Genomic DNA, 21,444 nt, shown 5'->3' with positions numbered 1-21,444 from the left:
AAAATGTTTCCTTTCGCACCACTGGACTGTTCAGAGGACAACTCCCGACACAGCAGGCGTTTTCTCCCTTCAGATCCCCTTGCGTCAAGCCCCTAACAAGGGGGCGGGGCGGAGCACGGCGTTCTGTATGTCTGATTTGCGAATCAATTGGTTTCAATTTAGGCCGATGACATTTGCATCACACACTTGGTTTCAATCACATGCTCCGGCTGTGGAGCCCGGGGATGCCGCTGCTCCCATTTCCCGCTGCCGCCCAAACGCATGCCAGTGACCTCCTAATACTCATTACCGCCATCATCCCTATTCTTCCTACCACGACACGACACTTGGCGCACACGCACGGCTGCGTGCGCAAAACAGATCCAGGCAAACAAACACGCAAATAAACCTGAGGCTTATACTCTGAAAGGCCAGGTTAAGCAGCTTGAGTTGTCAAGCTCTAAATGTGTCAGGCAGGCAAAGGGAGCCTCAACCTGGATTGTGCTTCAGGACTGGCAACGAGCTTTGGTGAGAGACTGGAAAACGGCAGCTTTTATTGCAATAAAACAAATATGCGCCTGTTTGAGCATGGCACATATACACACATCCATAACCTGGAAAATTAGGAACAAACTCCGGGGGGAGGAAAAAAAAAAAAAAAAAATGAAGCTAAGCGACATGCTAGAGTAACTTGCCATGCTGCATGTCATTAAATCTGGCAAAATGACTGGAGGTCTTGAGATAAAGCCGTTCTAATAGTTCCCTCAGCATAAAAAATAAATTTAAAAACGGCACAAACCAACACTAGCATCAGGGAAAATTGTTCAAATGTGTCAGTAGGCATAACTGTGGAACGCGAACTGCCAAAACAACCGTTTATCACTTTAATGAGATTTCTACAGGAAGGGACAATTCTGAGAGCCTTTCTAGGTGGCCGTCCCTCTTTCTGAAAAGGCACCTCTGAGGGGGGGACTGGAAGGGAAATATATCGCCTTCCGGGTCCTTGTTATGAAGTTTATTCTGGAAGGCAAAAAAAGAAAAGAAAAAACTAGGGCAGCAGACATGGCTCATTATCCCGATGATCTTTGCTTTGATGGGAACGTGCGTCTTTGAGACGGAGCTGGAAGTGTATTGTCTTAGAAGAGGGGAGGGGTTTTCGTATGTGCAAATTTGCCCACGGACGTCTGTCCCAGGAGGCCTTTACTCCAGCCTAAGCTGCATGAAAAAGCTCGTTGGTTTTCCAATCATTCTTCAGCTTCTGAGCAGACGTGATAAACAGGATAAATATAAAAAAAAACAACCGGCGGATAATGGTGCTGCCGTGAGTAAAATATGCAGCTTTCCATTGAACTTTTTCAGCCGTCAAGCTGAGAAAAAGTGAGAATGTTTGAGGATGTGAAAGATGATTTTAGGAACAAAAGAGGACTACAAACTCGTGCGTTCACACAGAACGCGATTCGTGCGACCAATCAGGGACCAGTCAGAGGTCCTGCGCTGTGTTTTGAGCATCGGGTGTGGCGTAGCAGTCTTGCAGACTGTTTCGTGTCAATCAGAGACTGATCTTTGGTGTGTTAATGACATGATTAGCGAGAAGCTGATCGTTCTCCTACATAACTTTTAAGGACCTATATACCATGAAAAACGTTATAATGTTCATTCTTCACTATAAATAACCGCAAATTGTAAAACCATTTATGCATTTCTGAGAATTTCTCTTAAGACCTCTGCTCTGACCACAAGCCCCTCCCAACTCATGAAAGCGACTGGATCCTAACGAGCTGATGTCATAAAGTCAGGGAGAGTCTGCGCAGCCAGAACCGTCCCCAGGCTAACAGAAACATCCAACGGTGTTGCTCAGTTGCTAGCTTCCCTCCTCAGCCACTATCTTTGCTGTTTAGCCGCTAGCTTCGCCGCTCAGCTAGCTAAGTTACAACCAGTGTAGCGATGGCTGGTAGGCAGATATACAGTATGCACATCCATCTTGGCAAAAATTCAGATGTCGTTTGTTTTTGTTGGCGAAACGCAGAGAAGATGCAGAGGACGACGCCATGAAATGGGCGGCACCCACAAGAAACGAAAGGCGGAGCCTCAGAGATCGAGGCGTCTTACTTCTGGGTTTTCACATACATCAACTAGTGAGTAAGAAAAAAAACTTACAAAAATAACTAATATTTCAAAAATAATTTGTTCTTTAGTGTTCAAAAGGTAATATGTGATCATAAATATGGATAGAGTTAACTCTGAGAGATTTGTAAAGAAAGTCGTCAAACTGGGTTACAGAGACAGAAGTTGAACCAATTTGATTGGGTTTTGAGAGAGAGGCAGTGGACGCAAATTTGACTCCGAAATCAGGTTCAGCATGAACACAGCATAACACTTACTCTGCTTGATGAGCCTTTTGTCTGCCACCAGGACGTTCTCTGCATCTACGACGATGACTTTGCCGTCACGCGGGCCCACGGCAAAGTTATCAAAGCTGACATCTAGCAGGTAGAGCGCAAAATCAAAGTCGTTGTTGGTCAACTGCTCGGCAATGTCCATCAGCTGCCGTGCCAGGTCGACCCTCTTCTCCCACGGTGCATTGTAGAAGTTCCACAGCTCCTCACCCACGTAGTTAACAGCCACCATGCGCCCACAGGCGCCCAGGTACTTGGCGAACGGCCAACCTTCATCTGACGGAAAGCTCTAGGAAGGAAAAAACAAAGACAAATCCTGGTGATTTCAAAACGTCGGTAAAAGCAGCCAGATTGGGCGATGCAATAACTGTGCCTGAAAAGTAGAGGTTAACATATGAACCGAGAGAACGTTCACAGAAGCAAAACTTATTCTTTAATTTGCACAGGAAAAAAGCATTTTAAAATACAGAGAGTGTAGCCAGGGATGAAAGGGAAAGAAAAAAAAAATCCTAGACACCCGGCACAAAGATGCCGTGTGCAGCAGCCTCAGGTAATTTTTGAAACACAATTTTGAGCACAATAGTTGAAAATCTGCCAGAGGATCACGTGAAACAGAGTCAGCTAGGGGTATAACGAATGAAATTTAATAAAAGGAAAGAGCCAGTTTAAGCCCTACAGCTATGAGCTGACGTTCACTGCTGCACTTGGTGGTTCCACAGCTCTGATGGGAGGTGATTTGTGGTAGCAGGAGTTAGCAGGAGAACCTGATGTGTTATGATGTTGCAGTGGGGCGTTTAAAAGGACTTGTGATGCCTACTAACCAGGTTAACGCAGTTTGGGCATGTTGACAAGAATTCAATGAGGGCTATGGGTTGAAACTGATTTATAATACCGATGTTAAACAGGGAGTGGTAGTTCTGCTGTACTCGTGGCACAAAAGCCTAAATCTCTCTAAGGTTTTCTTCAACTCTTTATTGAGGTCAAAGTAATACAAGCAAACACCCACACTTGTCTACAAGCATCTAACGGGAACACAGACAAAAATCACCTCCAGCCTCAAATCAGAGCCATTTTTAGGGAGCTTTTTATTCATAGGTGTACTAAAAAAGTTGGACAAATAAAATAATTTAAAAAGAAGTAAAATAGATAATTGATCTTTTAGTAAACTTTTTTCTGTTTGCATCTGTTTTAGTTTCAAGCTGACAGAGTAACAGGATCACCTGGGCTTTCCTGAAAACCAAACTGCATTAAAGAGACAGAACAACAGTGCTAGTAAGATCAGGTGTGAACTACTGCAACTGTTGGGTCTCACTTTGTGCTCCAGGAAATTCAATATTTTTCCAGCTTTCAATCTCTATTGAAAGGTTTAGAATTTAAAATGCATGGCAGCCTGGCGTCTTTTAAACTTTCATGAAATACAAATTATTTAAAGACATACACGTGTTAACCAGCCCTTCCAACGCTCCCTGTTCGCCGTGCAGCTGCTGGATCTCCAGGACAACGCGCGTGGTTCCAGGAACCCACCGCTGGGTGAACGGTTGCCCATCAAGGAGCTTGAAAGTTAACTCATGTACCTTAAACTTAGCTTTAAAGACCCACTCTAATGAAAAATGTATTTTTGGTGTTTTTGACATGTAGTTGTGGCATTTTTTTACTTTGGTAAGCTTAAAATTTGGTATTTTTTTAATTCAAATTGTCATGAATCAGGAGAAAAAAAACCAAAAGCAGTTTAAAAAAGATTGTATTTGTGATATAGATAATATACTGGGTAAGCCACAAGCTCCTCCCTCTGCTAAATTCAGATGCATCCACTTGCAGAAAAATACAGTATTTTTCGGAGTATAAGTCGCAAGAGCAAAAAATGTCTAATCAAGCGGAAGAAAACCATGTATAAGTCGCATTTTTAGGAGAAAAGTGTGGCGTTTCAAAACAAATCTGCCAAGCGTAGCTAAAAAAAATGAATAGAGAAAGAAATACAATAATACTAATCTTTTGATCTGTATAAGAAAAATATCCAAGTTTGAGAGGAAAACTGATTCTCTTCCATGTTTGTTTTGGACAACACTTCTTCTGCTGTCAGTAGCAAATACTTCGGATGCAGCTCCCTCTAGCGGTTGTTAGCGGAAACAACCACTAAAAGACAACTGGTGTTTACTGGGAAAACAATAAATACATGAGCCACAGAGATTTAAGTCGCTCCTGAGTATAAGTCGCACTAAAATATGGCTAAAATATTTTAAAAACTGCGACTTATACTCCGGAAAATACAGTAGATGCATGTACGTCTTTGTTGTCTTTGTCCGAACAGGGATGAAAACTGTACAACTTGATGGCTCCAATATTGCTCACCAATTTTGTTGCACCTGCCAAGTCAGGTTAGGTGTGTGAGGGGCTCCTTTGCAGAAATTATATCCAAGAAAATGTCAGTTTTTTCTTTTATTTTGGCTTAAAACAACATAATTGAAACACTTTGAAAATAGATCGGAGTGGGTCTTTAATGTCAACTACTTTTCAGTCTATATCAATGCAGAGGCAACTTACTGACACATATTAACTGATAGGTTTACCTTACGAAAGCAATTTGTTGTAGAAATCATGTCCAGATAGAAAAGTCTTTATCTGCTGCAATAAAGATGGGAATACGGTCTTTCACAGCAAGCCTCAGCCTGTTGTGTAACTTTTCCTCTGTAACTCGAGCATATCTTTTTCTGCAATCGGCTTTAAGAAAGAGGAGAACGCTATGATAAGTTGCGTGCCGTATTGTTTGAGCCACATTCCCTGAGGTGACTAAATCAATGTAAGGAAGACAAAAGTCTGTCCACAGATTTTCCTGCAGCCTCTCTGTCTGGGCCTGTCATTGTTAGGCCAGGCAATGACTCATTCATTCAAAACATCATAACCTTTCATCTGCAATTTTGGAGTCAACTTGCTTGGCAGGGGATGTGAAAAAGGTAAAAAAAATAATTTGTTAAAAATAGGAGAATGGTGGGCTGGCTGAATTTCTAAATATTGGCTAAAAAGGAGACAATCCTTTAATGCTGAAATGGTGATAGCCAGTGGGCATTCTGACATCAGAGATTTTTGGATTAAAGATTTAATAAGCTAAATATCAAAAATGCCTAATTTATGAGGTAGGTAAAGACGATTTAGCGGGCGCCGGATCAGCTCGTGGTACATCGCCATTATGCTCCCCTCCCTTTGACCCACATTCAAGCCCCGTGTTTGCTTTTAGTTGCTATAAACCCAGGAAACTCTTGGTCATGTTGACAAAACTTAGCCTGTTCATTGCTCTGGCTAAAGCAGCTTTGTAAAACATCGGCTTTCCTCTCCCAAACCCCCCACAGGATGGACGGATAGATGTGAGGAGAGGGGGTGATGGAGGCCGACAGACAGCGAGGAGAGGAGGAAGAGGAGAATATGATGGAGACAGCAAACAGAAGAGACAAAACGAGTGGCTTTCACTTCTCCGCTTCAGCAGACAGGAGCAATAAACCGGCAAAGACCTGCCCGCTAAACGCATCTCTTTCTTTGTTGTCAGGTTGCCGGCCTGAATAGGAGCAGAAGTAGAGCGATGGCAGATGGGGGGGAGGGTAACTGGTGGAAGGGGAGGAGAGGGATAAATGCCCTGAGGCTACTTTCAGACACTGTCAACGGCTGTTATGAGAAGACCTTCATGTGTGCCTGGCCTTCTTCCATGGTTCTTAACATAGATGTTGCTCACTCACGGCGCTGACAGGTTCATTACTTCTTTGTCAAATACTAAAAGTCTTAACAGCTTCTACCTGGGAGCCATTTTTAAATTCAACTTTTCTACAAGAAATAGTCTAAGGGACGTAATTGCAAACCATGTAGAGATTGCATGTGGATGATGGCAACTGAGCTCTGGATTCAAACTCGTCTATCGCATAGATGTTTAGATATTTAAGTAGTTTTGCCTCTCTTGGCGCTCTTTAAATGGTTACTCTGCAGAAGTCATTAACGTCCGCAATGAGGCGTTTAGGGAGAGAGGGGGGTGTATATTGAAAAGCCAAGTCTAATATTACTTCCAGCACACTCTCAAAGTAGACCTTCAGTGCGTGGATGTGTGTGTGTGTGTGTTTGCATGGTTAACGTACAGGTAGTGAATTTTACCAGTCGTGTCCCAATAATGTTACAAAAAGCTGAGGCTGCATAACTGCCAATGACACATTCCAGCAACTTTTACGGCTTTAAAAGGTCATATCATTCTTGGTACAGACTCTGGATAAAAAATATACATACATATATCCTTATATACATCCATTAACAATGGACAAGTCACCTATCCCACAAAATATGTTTGAATTTAAAGTATTTTAAAGGGTAACCAAACACTAAATTAACTTTTTTTGGCTGTTGACCACTATAAATGGGGCTTTCAAAGTGCTGTCTATTGGTCATTGCCAATTTTTTGACAAATTAAAATAAACTTTTTTTACTTCTTGATAATATAGTCAGAAGTCCTCTGTGTACTGCCCCCTACAGTTTGAAACGAGAAAGTCCCAGGAGTTTCACGTTATCATGCCCCACCCATGTTTGATTTTGTAATGGTCGATTGTTGTTGTGCTAGCTGTAGCATGGCTCGTAGGTGTATTGCCTTCAGTTGTCAAAAATCTCCCTGGTTCGCTTCATTTCGATGCACTCACTTTTAGACGTGAAGGGATGATGGGAGGTGAGGCAAGGCTTACTCTTCACAACTCAAAGAGGAATATCGGATGAACTATTGCTGCTCTGCAGTAACTATGTCCTAGAATTTTTTTATTGCCTAAAAATGGCATAGTCATAATTTAAAGACCACTGGGAACACTTTTAAAATAGATCATAAGATGATTGGAGTGAGACAACCTTGTCAACCACCAACACAACCCTTATTTTAATCCCAGAATGCACATATATTTAAATAAAAATAAGGCATGGTTAGAAAGCAGAAACTAAAAATATAACCGTGTTTGTTAAAGGCAACTTTTTTGGGTGCAAGGCAGGCTAATCTATTTGTGGAAGTAGTGTTGATGCAGCGTGAGAGCATGGAGTGGAGAGTGAGGTGGCTTTTCACCATCAACATGACAGACACCGGTGTCCTCTTGGGGGGGGTTCTGAAATGAAACGGAGCCACAGACAAATGGCCGGCCTCTGGAGGAGAGGATGAAACAACTGGACCGAGAAGCGCAGGAACACACACCTGCGTCCTGACATCTGCTGACAAAGGCATGCCCTTCTCCTGGGCCACTCCGGGGGTGTGTGTGTAAGAAGGTTCCAAAGAGGAGCCTTGTTTGTGTGCGCATGCGAGTGCAAGTGTTTGTGTGAAACTGTGTCTGAGTTCATGTGAATGAGAACATGCAACGTGACCAGGGCTGATAACAACCTCTATTCAGAGGGTGAGTAAACATGAGTGACTCCCAAGATATTGGCTTGGCCGCCTTGCAAAGAACAATGATCCATCAAACACGCGCAGCTCTAGTCTAATAAACACATTTTTAAAAGGAATTGGTTACTTTCATCCTGCAAGTAAAAAGGAAATGAGTAGTTTTCCTCTGAAGTGTTTCACACCAGCAACTTTAAGAGCGGGGTGTGGTGTAAATTCTCTACATTTTCTGTCCTCAATAAAACTCCAGTGAACAAGCTTGGACAGGATTCATCTTTCGTCCAGCAATTAGACGTGCAGCTGAGAGATGCAAGGGCACAACCAGCCAAAGAACTAAGTGTATGTAAAACGCCTTGATTTGATTTTCTAAAACGAATAATTTTTGATGGGTGCATTACAGGAGCTTACTGCTAAGACGGGGTTGCATCTGCTCTCTGAATCTGTAAAGCTGGAGGGATGATGCTGCCAAGCTGGACTGCCTTTCTGAGCCGCTCTCCTGTTGACCTTGTGTGTCTGGAAAGAAGTGTGGTGAGCCCCGTCTGGCATTTTGCTGGCCATTTAGGTTTAAAATACAGTCTGTTAGTCCGCAGCGAGCGCTCACACCCCACAGGGGAGCTGGCTTCAAGTCCTCAGCCAAAGCGTATGTGGTGCCATTTCTTTCTCCTTCTCACTCGTCTGGTGCTGCTGCTGCTGCTTCTCCCGCTAGCTTTCCTTCAACCCGCTTTTTCAACCCTCCAAAACCTATAATGTAGGGTAGTGATTCCGTCAGTTCCAAACTCAGCGTATTTCTGCTTGGCAAATTCAAACAAAGGGCGAAAGACTCGTGTATGTGAATTAAAATAAGTCAAATATCCCCGAAGAAGCAGAGGTAAAGTAAACATACAGACTGTAAAGTTTATATTTAATCAAAGCTTAGTCAAACAGAACACAGGAAGACCTTTATGACCGTTGTCCCAGTTTTAAAAGAAAGGAAAACAACTTGTTAGTTTAGTAGAATTACGAAAACGTGTCCCTTTTTTTGCATTAATGCATGTACAGCATGCATGTAAAATCTGCAAAGCCGACTTTAGTTTTTAAAGGGGCCATAGATGACTTTTTTTTTTAGCTTTAAACTTTTGATGAAAACTAAGTCTCTTGTTATAGAATGGAAACAAAGATCTTAGTATAATCAAAGGTTTATGTAAACTTGTCAAACTAAATTAAATTATGTACTGTAGACAACAGAGAAGGTTAATAGACAACATCTAAAGCCAATCAGAATGTAAAAGCATGCAAAATTGTACTAAAATACTGCTACAATATATATTGTAGCAAAACAGCAAGACTGCCAAAGGTGATGTGGCGAGGAAGAACCAGTGCACTCCAGCTTTCCATCATCAGTGGCCAGGACTGGTGGGGTGTAATAAAAGGTTTCATAAAATTTCCAAAAAAGACTGAGGATTGTGTTGCAGTTGTAATGCTGAACAGATATTTCTGTTTGGGGTTTTTAGGGCAGGTCAGAAACGAGAGCTCCGGGGCAGCAGAGAAGAACAAAAGCTGACCCTGCACCGCACAAGTTAATGTTATGAAGAGGCCTACAAGACAAATAGCCGTGACAGCCAGCAATAGCTTACTCTTCTATCATCAAGGTGTCACTCCTGAAAGCCAGGAGGACTAACCTAACTTTTGGTTGAAATTACAAAACAAAATCAAAACAGTAAAAACTGGATTTCTTTTGGAATATGAGTTTTTAAACTGCTGGATAAAGATGTTTATTGAACTGCTTGTAATGTTGCCGTTTATGTGGAAAAAAACAGAAGTTTAAAAAAAGCACAGAACTCAGGGAAAATACATGAATACGTAAACAAAACCGCAAGATCAGAGAGGTCAACCGAGAGATCCGCTCATCAGACCTGAAACGGTTTACACACACACTGCACAATTCTGCAGACTCTGTCGAGTATTGATAAAAATAGGTTAGCCGGGTCTTGAGATTTTCAGGCATTTGCTGTGTACAGAGAATGAGAACAGAATAGTGTCGTTTGAATTTGCGAGCCTTGAAAGCTGATAGCTTAAACCTTTCTGCCAATGTGAGCCACTGAACAAGGAGCAACACCTAAATCCCCTCAACTGGAGGATGAGGGACGCATTAAGTCGCGAGCCGCAGCGTTGACTCCGTCTAGGTGGCATCGCCTTTCTCACTACAGGGAACATACTCAAAGAATAACTTGGTCTCAGACCTGACAGCTGTGGTTTGAGGCCCACATGAATGGCTGAACACTCCGGAGCAGGCACCAATTATCTCGGGGGCAGCTGGGCGGCATGGTGAGCAGGGAGATTGTTCTCATTGACCTCGCACTATAACCTGTCAACAGCACAAAGCTCAAGGCGAGAGCATTTATCTTTACTAAGACCAATTAAACACTCCAAAGACTTTAATCTAATAACAGGTCCCCGCCTATAGCAGTTCCCTCACTGATGTAAAGAAACTTTTGTTTGGGACTAGTAAGGGTGCTAACGATAAAAAAAAAAAAAAAAAGAAAAAATCTAAAGACATCACTGCATACTGCTGACGTTTCATAATTTCTCCAGCAGAAACCAGGTGCTTTCATGCAGTTTTCTTTCTGCAGGTAAGCAGATGTGCCAAAAAGCAAGTTTTTGCTCTAAGATTAGGCCACAGGCTCTCCAGGGGGCAGAGCACAGTGCAGCACTTCTTGTTAGCTTAGCATATTGTATCATCTTAAGGGGCCCTGGGAGGGTAGTGCGTGACCACCTTCTCTTGCAGAGCTGTATCTTTAAGAAATGGGCTGGTGGTAGGTGTGGGGTAGGGGCTGTAACAGTAGCGACCTCGGGGAGTAAGGGAACACGTTTAAAATAGGCAACTCATGGGTGGGAAAGGGGAGAAGGGGAAGCCACGGGCATTTACCTAACCAAACACAGCTGTGTGGCGTCTGTGCATGTGTGTTTGGTTAGGAAAGAGATAAAGGATAATAGCAACACAATCAGTTTGGATCATTCAAATGAGAGAAAGCCCTGGCTTGTACGAGACACTTGCACAAAAGCCCTCTGCTTCTTTCCACTGGGGCCTTCGTCCAACAGGGGCAGCCAAAAGACAGGAGTCGGGCCCAGATAACTCCTTGTCTTATCCTAACAGGATTCTGTTGGTACACAATGGTCTAGGAACACTGAAAGAGGGTTTGGGAGCACTTGAGGCAGGGTTAAGCAGCATGGACACCCTCTTCTCTTATGTGCTAAGAGCATCACAATCCCCCCCAGACCCAAAAAACAAAAAGGTACTAATCGCAGGCTAGAAACTTAAATACCATTTTCTGGCAGACCTCAGTAACTGAGCCAGCCTTCGAGACAGAAGGCTCTTCCTTAAGCTCAGACAGCCTGTGCTGTGTCATCACATGAAAGGACATACAAAAAAAGGGAACTACTAAAAATGGTTTTGATCACTTCCTTTAACTGCAGAACAGATGAGCTTTTAGACATAAAAACCAATGAAGCTTGTATTCTTGTTTACAAACATGCTCATTTTAAATCTTAATTCAAGCTTTCATGGAAAATGCTTATTTGTTCATAACTAGAAGTAAAAAATAAAATATTAAAAAAAGAAATCAAATTATTCTACAAGTAGGGGTGTGCCAAACTATCAATATTGCGATATATCGCAATATTTAGTCCTGTGATTGATTCTCACCAATTATTGATCTTTTATTTTCATTTAAAGAGGCTGTAAAATGTTATATTCGTCATGTTTTGGTGAAACATTCCTTTGGAGGTAGATACTTGAATAATTGATTCGTTCTGTTGTTTACAACAATTTTACTTTTGTTAGCACTGAATTGTAGAAACAAATCCAATTCATTTGGTGTCAATACTTGTCTTAGACATAGTATTTCTGATTTGTGCAAAAAAACTTTTTATTTGTTGCATAAAATAATACAAGCTGTTTATTTTGATTGCGTTCAAGGTAAAAAATAAATGGGGATATATTTTCCCAAAAAATATGTACTCTTTTAAATTATTTTTTACCAATTATCACAGTACTGCAATATAATTGATATTGTGAGCCATGTATCGCATCGTGAAGTACCCAGTGATTCCCAGTCCCATCTACAAGTAGCTTATTTTCTTAGTTCCTCCTGCATTTAATTTGGTTATTTTCGCTTTCAGTTGGCATCTAAAAATGTAACAAATATTTGGATGTCAGTTCCAGGAACAGACTGACTTGTTTAGCCTGTCTGATTAGCAGTAGTAATTCAAATAGATTGCTTTATGAAACATTAAACCAAAGTTCAGAAAGTTGTGGTTGAGACTTTGATATCCATTTATGACAAGGACTGGCAAAGATTCAAGTATTACAAGAGTTAACTGGTTAAGAGGGAATTGATTCTAATATTTGCATTAAAACTAATATGCCAATAATCTTGGTACAAACAGGAAAAGAGGTCAACTTTTTTTCTTTTACATAACAAAGCTACTGTGACTAAGAAGTTTCCCCTGTGGATGAACAAAGTTCAGTCCAAGTCTGTCTGATCCCTCTTTTCCTTCCATTTTTTGACCTAATATTAGTCTTACAATTGTCAGTTCTAGGGGAAAAAACTGTTGAGAAAGCTCCTGCTTTGTGATGGCAGTGTCTTCCTGCCAGGTGAGGTGAGCATCTTAAAAAATCTAGAAGATGGGAATATGTTAATAAAAAGAGGGGGGGAAAAAAGGATGTCTGGGACTGCGCAGATTTCAGTTTAGAAGAGATGAGAGTGCCGCTGACTGAGTTAACCCCACAGGCCTGTCACATCCTATTCTCGGCTTCGCTGAGCACGACAAGGCTGAGGACCAAAAAGGGTGCGAGTGCAGTCACATGTTTCTGGCCAACCCACCAAGTTTAATGATTTGGAAGACAGAGCTGGCCTAAATCAAACTAATTTAGTGATGGAGCAGATGCGAGCAAAACCTCACCTGATGAGTCCATCATCTGGCTGGAGATGCGGAGAAATTAGAGGAACGTAAATAAGCTTGAAAATGAGAGCAAAAAAAAATTAACGTTTCATTCTAGGGGTCAAATTAAATATGATTGTGTAAATTCTTCAGACAACAACAAAAAAAACAGCTTTTGAGCTGATTTAATGTGTTGAAATGAAAAAAAAAGACAGATAAAGTTGGATAAGAAGCTGCTTCGTTTCAGATTTTCTCGTTTGGCTGTCATCATTTTGTCCTCCAAAACAAAATGTTTCTCAATGCCAAATTCTCCTCCACGTGACACAAAAGTGGGGGTGGAGTGTTTTGTGTGTGCACATTTGTGAACAACCGAACCCACAGAAAGCGTATTGTTGGCCGGTCCAGACACAACACAGCAGTGTGTTTGTCAGTGACTAAGAAAGTCAGATTTTTTCTAGTGCATCAGGGCTGATTTACCGCCGGAGGCTTCAAAAGACTGGAAACAGAAGCCCCTTTATGAGCGGGAGCAGCTCTCTGAACAGGCGACAGAAAGCATATTTGCATCACTCAACTGTATAAACCAAAGAAAAAGCACAGAGAACATAAATCTTTGAATTATTATCAGTGATATATCATTTCTTTTACAGCAGTGCTAATCAACAGAGTGATAGAACCCTCTTTTATGAGTTGCTAGAAACTGTTAGTGTCTAAATAAACAATAGGAAGCACCGAGGTAAAAAGTTAAAGAAGGAATCGGCTTACATTTTATCGTAGGTCATAAAATGCAGCCCGCATTCCTCTTTCTATTGTAAAAAAGCAATCCCCAGAGAAAACTCTAACCTCTAGCAAAGAGAAGAAGAAGAAAAAACAGGCGCAGTAGGTGTTCGATCTCCACAAACGCCATTAATTCTTTATAGTCCACTGCTGCTCAACTTTGTGTATGGGGTCTCAAGGTCTCATAGCTAATTTTCTCATCTTTTGAGTTCAGTGATGCTGACGAATAGTTAAAGTAGCCGGGATGTGCGAGTCTTTGAGAAACCTGACACTCTCCGAGTGTTATCCATCCATACCTCCCAACAGGTTACCCCATGGGTCACAAGTTCAGCATGAGATAAACAATTCATGAGTTTCTGTAAACATTTGAAAGCTACAGAGAGCGGTTTGTGAAGAGATACGAGGATAATGGCTGTGCATGTAGTGTTGGTGTGAGACATCTTCAGCTGTGTACAAGATAAAGATGAGGAGGAGGTGAGTCACCAAGTCTCTGAACTGACGTTAAAAACACTCATGGTATTATCGTGTTGGTACACAAGCAGAGCAGACAGGCAGGGGAAGAAACAGGCAGAGACAGGTGGATAAAAGGAAAGAGACAGCAAGCTAACAAACCAGGCTAATCTGATTCTTTTAGACTGACCAGACTAAAAAGCTCATTTTGCCTGTTGTCCTTCAAATTGGCCGGAGGTGTCCGATTCAATGAGTAACAGGAAGGGGGTCTGGCACATGTTTTTGAATGTCAACGCAGGGAAAGACCAGTGTTGTTTTGTTCACTCACAAGACTCAGTCAATGGCAGATTGAAATTGAAATTGATTGGTGACCCATAAATCAGTTCGGGACAAGAATGTGGGCCATGTCGTTATGGCAAAACGAACAACAGCTTTAACATGCTGGTCAATTGAACTGACATAGGACTCTAGATATTCTCTAACATGCTCGCAAAGACAAACTATAGAAGAGTCTTCTTAATTGTGGCAACAATCACCATTTGTTAATACAGATATCATATTTTTTACAGTATAAATTGGGCTTTTTTGAATAGTTTGGTGAGAGATGCAACTTAAACTCAAGAGCGACTTATTTGTGATCTTTTTAAGCACAAATTGTCTCACATATTTGTTATTTTTCCACCACAGCTGGTTGCCCTTTCGTGAGTGTTTCCCACTAACAACCACTAGAGGGCACTCTTGGTGTGTGTATCACCATTTACTACCGACAACAATGCAGAAGCAGTGCAGTCCAAAACAAAAATGGAGGAGAATTCAATCGTTCTCCTCCTAAACTTTATGACAATGCCGAATTCCCCCCCTACTCACTATATAGTGCGTTCACCATTTTGTAGTGCTGTCTACAATTCCAAAATCGAGTGCACTAGAAATTTCCCAGAAGTCTTTGCGAAAAACTAGCATGCATCGATGCTCACTACATTAGTAAATATAGACCACAATGCATTGTGGTCGAACAACTTTAGCAAAAAAAAAGTGTAATCTTTTAATAAACCGCACACGTTTATCATCAGAACACAGTGGAGTCATAAATAGACGCCATGAAATGTTCATGTTGATTCAATTTGCACTTTGTGAAAAATACAAAGACATTATTTTTTTATATTTCTCTGCTTGGAGGGCTAAATGTAGGGATAGGGAGAAGCAATTCAGACGCGGACAAAATTATTCTTGTTTTTATTTTTTCTTTCCTCGGATTAATGCAGGACAGCAAGTCATCAAACTGGATAACACAGAAGTACTGCTGAAGACGCCGTCATTACCCGCAGTAGAAGGTAAAGGTTGCCTTTAAAAAAGAATAAAAAAGACAGACTGAATGATCTCATCAACCCAGACTTGGGATGTTCTTACATATGCTTTGGTAGACCTCTTTAAAATATTTAGACCTGATCTATCAACATCATCTGTGTCTGAGATAAACATAAATGAGATTTTCTGTTAAAGCTTGCATGTCGCAATGAGGCTAAAAACAGTAGCTTCTTTCACACGCAGAGAGAGCATCTAGTTTATGAACACATTTTTATACAAGCATTGAGCATTGAATTTGACGCGTGTCAAAAGAGGCAGCGGGTACGAATTTGACATGTGAATGGCACTCGGTGTGAATGCAGCACTACGCTGGGCTTGGCGAATTTGTTCAGAAGCGAAACTTATACTCTAGAGGTACTTATATATATATATATATATATGCATGTCTTTTTCTTCATTATTATGCATTTTTTGCTCCTGCGACTTATACTCCAAAAAAGACAGTATATACATTAATGCAAGAAAATACAGTACTCAGCAATAATATTCTTTGTCTTGCAGCTGTTCCCTTCAGGGGTTGCCACATTGAATTATCTGCCTCTTTCTAACCCTATCCACTGTATCCTTACACTACCTACCCTCATGTCCCCCTTGGCTCTCTTTGGTCTTTCCCTAGGCCTTTTTCCTGGAAGCTCCAAACTCATTGTGTACGAATCATCTCAATCTGCTTCCATGCATTTATCTCCAAAACATCTACCATATGCTGTTCCTCTGATCCTTTCTGATCCCATCGTATCTACTCCCAAAGAGATCCTCAACGTCTTCAGTTCTCCTGTCTCTGTCTCGGTCTCTAAACCAACAACATGGCTTCTCTCACCAGTTTTCTACACCTTTCCATTCCTTTTTGCTGACAGTCTTTTGTCACATTCCTCCAGCTGCTCCAACCTGCTTGCACACGCCTCTTCACCTGTTTAATTACAGATCAGCATTATCAGGTGGAGTCATCTACAGCTGATGAGATGTAAAAGACGCGTCTAAAATCAGAAAGTCCTACAAATACGCCATTGAATAATTCAAAGCTGGCCTACGCTAATTTAAATATGCAGTGTAGCCACCAGCCAAAAACAGTTTTTTTCTTTTTAACAGAGGCCACAGTTTCTCAAAGTATCTCTCTCCAAAGAATATTTGTGCTTCAGTAATATGCAGCCTTAATTTAGGCTGGATTTCATGGAGGGTGTTCCAGCTTGTCTCAGATCTTTTGTAAAGGAAGGAGGACGATCCCTTGCCCTGTAATTTACCAGGGGCCTTCTGTAGAGCCAACACCCTTGTTTGTTTTGTTCTGATGCACTGATCCCCCATGTGTAATTCAGGAACCATACCTTATCAACTAATAGAGAAACACCTGCTGCCACGGATCAGCTGGCAGACGGCTTTGTATACCAATGCAATATCTCCCCAAAAAGCTGCAACAGTCAACTTAAAAAAAAAATTGTAAAATATATACGCTCATTTCAACTGTAACACAGAAATGTGAAAAGGTGTAAACTGCATATTACCTGCAGGACGAGTGGCTCTGGGTTGAATGCCAAAGTCATGAGCAGCTGCATTCTCTCCGTGTCCTTCAGGTTCTTCAGCAGGAAGCTGCCAGAGTCCTTTGTCTCAGCATACCTGCGAACCACTCGATCCAGAAGTCTTTGAGAGGGACAGTGCACCAGGTCCGACCACCCCTCCACTACATCTGGAGTGAGCAGACGGACGTCCCCGTTGATTCGAGCAAATTCAGTCTTGTACATCGCTTGAACAAGGTCACATCGTGGCCTGCCTGTGGCCCTCTTGCAGATTTTCTGATCGATCTCAGCCAGTTCTTGGTTAGAACCGAGCCGCTTGAGCACCACACGTCGAGTCCCCTCTCTGGGCTCTCCGTACTGTGCAAAGTAAACATTCTTGACATTGAATACATCTAGGAACCGCAAGCGACCCCAGGTCTCAAAGGACACCTGGCCGTTCATGAACTTGCGGCACCAGCTGGTACCGAAGCAGGCGGGGCATTTGTTGAGGTTGATGAATCGCCTGTCGGTGAGCTCGTTCTTCTGGAAGGAAGCGAACAGGTTGTGAGTGTTCATCAGCAAGATGACAAACAATCCCACCAAGAAAAGGAGCTTCAGACAGCGGTACAGCCGACCAAGTTTGAGAGGCAGGAAGCGCAGCATGATGCGGATGGGAGGATGGGGGGTGCAAGCGGGACGAGGGAGAGGAGAGGTATTGAGATGATCTTCAGGGAGTTAACCTCAATGCCTCTCCTTCATGGTGCAAAGGCGGAACTTCTAAAGCTGCCTGCAGCGACACGGTTGGCACAGCTGCCCCACGCCAGAGTTTGGCAGCAGCCACTGCATCGTGATCTGTCCTTGCGACGTTTTGGTGGAAATTCCAGCCGGCAGTCCTGAAAATATGCAAATAAAGAAAAAAGGAAGAAGTCACTACCTTGGGTAAAATAACAATAAACATTTCATAAACCAGAAATATAAAAACAGTATGAAAACTAGGGCTGGGCATCAATTATATTTTCCAGAAACGATTCAATTCACAAGAGCCTGAATCAATTGAATCACGATTTTTTTTGACTCTTCAATTCAATTTTACACAATTATACACATTTGTTTAGAAATACATTAATAATCTACTATATATTTTAAATATATTTATATTAATGATACAGTTCACATACTGTAAAATTTATTTGTGAAATAATGAGATTGTTAAAACTATACAGTGAAATAAGACAGAAGTGCCTACTGTGGCATTTAAAACTTTCTCACATTTGTCTTTTAGGTGACTTGAGACATTTTATTACTTTGTTACAGTTTCCCAAAGCGAATGCAATAATCTTGTCTGCACTGTCAGAGCCTTCATTTGGAAATCCTATTTCTTTAACAAAGAAGAGGGAGCTGGACATAAAAATAAAGGGGTTGTGTATAAAATTCTTTCCCAACATAAATAGTTAAACAATCTGAGGTTGACTTGTGTGCGTATTTTCTTTCCCCCAAATAAAGGCATCCATCACTTTTCCTCTGATCCACAGAACTACTTTAAGTCAGCTTAAGTTAAAAAAATCTTGCAGGAATCACAGTTTGCATTGAAGAGTCACACTGTGCAAAATTTAACCTTTGATCAGGGCTGCCCTGCTTCCTTTTAATCATGCTTTGAAGTTGTTTCTTTGAAAATGGCTGGTGTCACTAAAATAACATTTTCAAGCAGAGAATGGGAATGTGTGAAAAACCCCCACTAAGCAAACTGATGTCAGCGCAGAAGGGAAGGGGTTTGGGGTGATGCGTTGGAGAGGCTGGGAATGCAGGAGGAGAACAAAAGCCCTCAAACAGTTTGCCATCGTCAACTCCCCCAACGAAACCATGTCAGAAGGAGCTTTTCAGGAAAGAGTCTTTTACAGCACTTTAGTGGAGACTTGGGCCATGCAAATTAGCCTTTCTCAATTAGAGCTCATTAGGACACGCCTGTTAAAGGAGACTTGCGAAGACATGGCTAACAGGGAGTCTGGCTGCCGACGCCATATTGGAGGAGAAAATAACTGAATCAAATAGAATTGATCAAAATGATGGTCATTTCTGTTAAGCTGATGGATGTCCGGTTTTGCCGGACAATGGCTGGTGGGAGAAATCTATGGGTTTCAGCAATTAATTGCAAAGACAACACACCATTATGTGGCTCTGCAGCAAAAACTAAACCAGCGAAAACTGGGTCAGGAAATCAGCTTATTTTATTGACAAACTAGGTGTTTACAAGTGTAAATCTAAACAGTTAAAACATATATTTTTACCTGATAGTTGAATAAATTGATTGCTGTAGGGCTGCACGATACTAGAAAAACTTGCGATTTGTGATATTAGTGATCGATATTGCAGTGAAGATATGACTTGTAGCAAAAACAACTAATGCATCATTAGTTGTTCTGCATGGAACAACTTTTCATTTCCATTGTGAAACTTTCTGCTTTACTACGCACATTGCTTTGCTCCCACTTCTGCTTTTAATTTTTGCTGATTATTTTCCTTTTTTTCTTTTTTAATCACACCAGCAATAACCTTTGAATACTTTTAAACTATTGGGTCAGATTTACTTTTTCTTTTTTACTTTAAACAAAAGGATTTTTTTCCGCATTCCTCTTAAAACATTTTATCTTGAGCGCTACATGTACGTGGCCTCCGCACAGCTGAAGCCTGATATACGGAGCAGCAGCTAACACAAGGCTAACTAGCAACAAGATGCCTTCCCTTTGAACAAAGTGCTCTGACAAAAGTGACTAATGACGTGCGTTTGAATACAGACAGTGGAAATATGTCAGTGCTAGTTTTACTGGATCTCAGTGCTGCGTTTTATACAGTCGACCACGCAATACTACTCCGACGACTGGAAAACTGGGTGGGTCTCACTGGGCCAGTACTAAACTGGTTCAAAGCACACTTAGAAAACAGGAAATATTTTGTGTCAATTGGTAACTTCACATCTAAGCCAACAGAAATTACATGTGGAGTACCCCAAGGCTCCATCCTGGGACCACTTCTATTTAACATCTACATCTGCTCCCACTGGCCCAGATTATAAAGAACAACAACATTAGTTACCATAGCTATGCAGACGATACACAGATATATATTACATTGAGACCAGGAGACCAAGGCCCTGTACGGGCTCTTGGTAAATGCATTGAGGACATTAATGACTGGATGTGTCACAACTTACTTCAATTAAACAAAAACAAAACTGAGGTTATTGTCTTTGGGGCTAAAGAAAAAAGGTTAGACGTCACTACAGAGCTTCAATCTATTCAACTAAAAACTACCAACCAAGCCAGAAACTTGGATGTAGTGATAGAATTTTGACAATCTCAAAAATATTTCAAAGGTTAAAGATCTGATGTCTAAGCAGGAAACTAGTGCATGCTTTCATCTTTAGTCAACTTGATTACTGTAACAGTGTTTTTACAGGACTACCAAAAAAATCCATCAGGAAACTGCAGCTTATTCAGAACTCTGCTGCTCGGGTTCTCACAAGGACCAAGAAAGTAGACCACATCAGTCCAGTTCTGAGGTCTTTACACTGGTTACCTGTCTGTCAGAGGATAGACTTTAAAGTTCTGTTACTGGTTTATAAAGCTTTGAATGGTTTAGCACCAAAATACATGACTGACCTCCTGACCCAGTATGTACCAGCCAGACCTCTCCGATCATCTGGATACGGTCTTTTATCAGTTCCTAGAGTCAGAATTAAACATGGAGAAGCTGCATTCTGCTTCTACGCTCCACAGATCTGGAATAGACTTCCAGAAAACATTAGATCAGCTGAAACACCGAGTGTACTTAAACCCAGGTTAAAGGCTCACCTGTTCTCAGTTGCATTTGATTAATATGTATTCAAAAGTTTACGTCCGCACTGTTTATCTATGCTTGTTTTAAATTAAAATCTTATTACTTTCTTTTAATGATCACATTTTTACTATTTCTTTTGATTGTTTCTTTTAATATCTTATGTAAAGCACTTTGAATTGTCTCTGTACATAAAATGTCCTATACAAATCAACTTGCCTTGCATCAGTTTTATTTAAATAAGTTAAACCGAGCTTAAATTATACTCCAAATGACCCATGTCTACATAGAAGACGAGTATCTAGCATAAAAGGGGTCCATCCAAGAAGCCATAATCCCATAGACTTTTATTGACAAATCAACAGCTTTACTCAGTCATATTTGTCAAAATAATAATTCCTGCACCAATACCTTTTTCTTAACATCTTCTTCCTAATCTTACATATTTTTTGTATCCTGTTATTAAAGTTATAAACTGACCAATCAGATGCCTTGGAATATCATGTGGTGACTGCTAGCATCCACCTTGAATGTTTGATTGACAAATTCTCCTGAGCCACTTTGACTGGAAGGGGTGTGGACTTTGAACAAGCTTACTCCTAAGCGACGACAGTAGTTGCCATTGAAATGTAGACTCGGATCAACTACTGTCCATTGGCTCCAACATAGCGATGTCCGTATCGCGCAAAAATGACGACTGTATTAGCTTCAATTCTCTGGAGCCGGACGTGTTTCTATGGATGACGTCACTCTCAGTAAGTCTAGTCCCCTTATACAATCAATGGTATGCTGCGAAAGCTTTTGCTTTTGATGCGCAAGTTAATACAATGGTCAGTCGATACATCAGAATTAACCTTTTGCG

The 21,444-nt window shown here is 41.3% G+C and overlaps 1 protein-coding gene across 1 annotated transcript in view; it reads right to left on the bottom strand.

The window, feature by feature from the left end:
- dipk2ab (divergent protein kinase domain 2Ab) overlaps window positions 1-21,444 on the bottom strand; it is a 34,428-nt gene that overhangs the window by 6,655 nt on the left and 6,329 nt on the right. Inside the window, exons 2-3 of the mRNA XM_024280043.2 lie at window positions 16,761-17,644; window positions 2,361-2,664 (exon numbers count right to left, since the gene is read on the bottom strand). Of these exons, the coding sequence (XP_024135811.1) occupies window positions 2,361-2,664; window positions 16,761-17,414 (958 nt within the window). The 5' untranslated portion in view covers window positions 17,415-17,644. The remainder of the gene's footprint in view (window positions 1-2,360; window positions 2,665-16,760; window positions 17,645-21,444) is intronic.

This window comes from Oryzias melastigma, linkage group LG20, assembly GCF_002922805.2.
Source record: "Oryzias melastigma strain HK-1 linkage group LG20, ASM292280v2, whole genome shotgun sequence".
In the NCBI taxonomy this organism is placed as follows: domain Eukaryota; kingdom Metazoa; phylum Chordata; class Actinopteri; order Beloniformes; family Adrianichthyidae; genus Oryzias; species Oryzias melastigma.
This window is presented reverse-complemented; position numbering and strand designations above follow the sequence as displayed.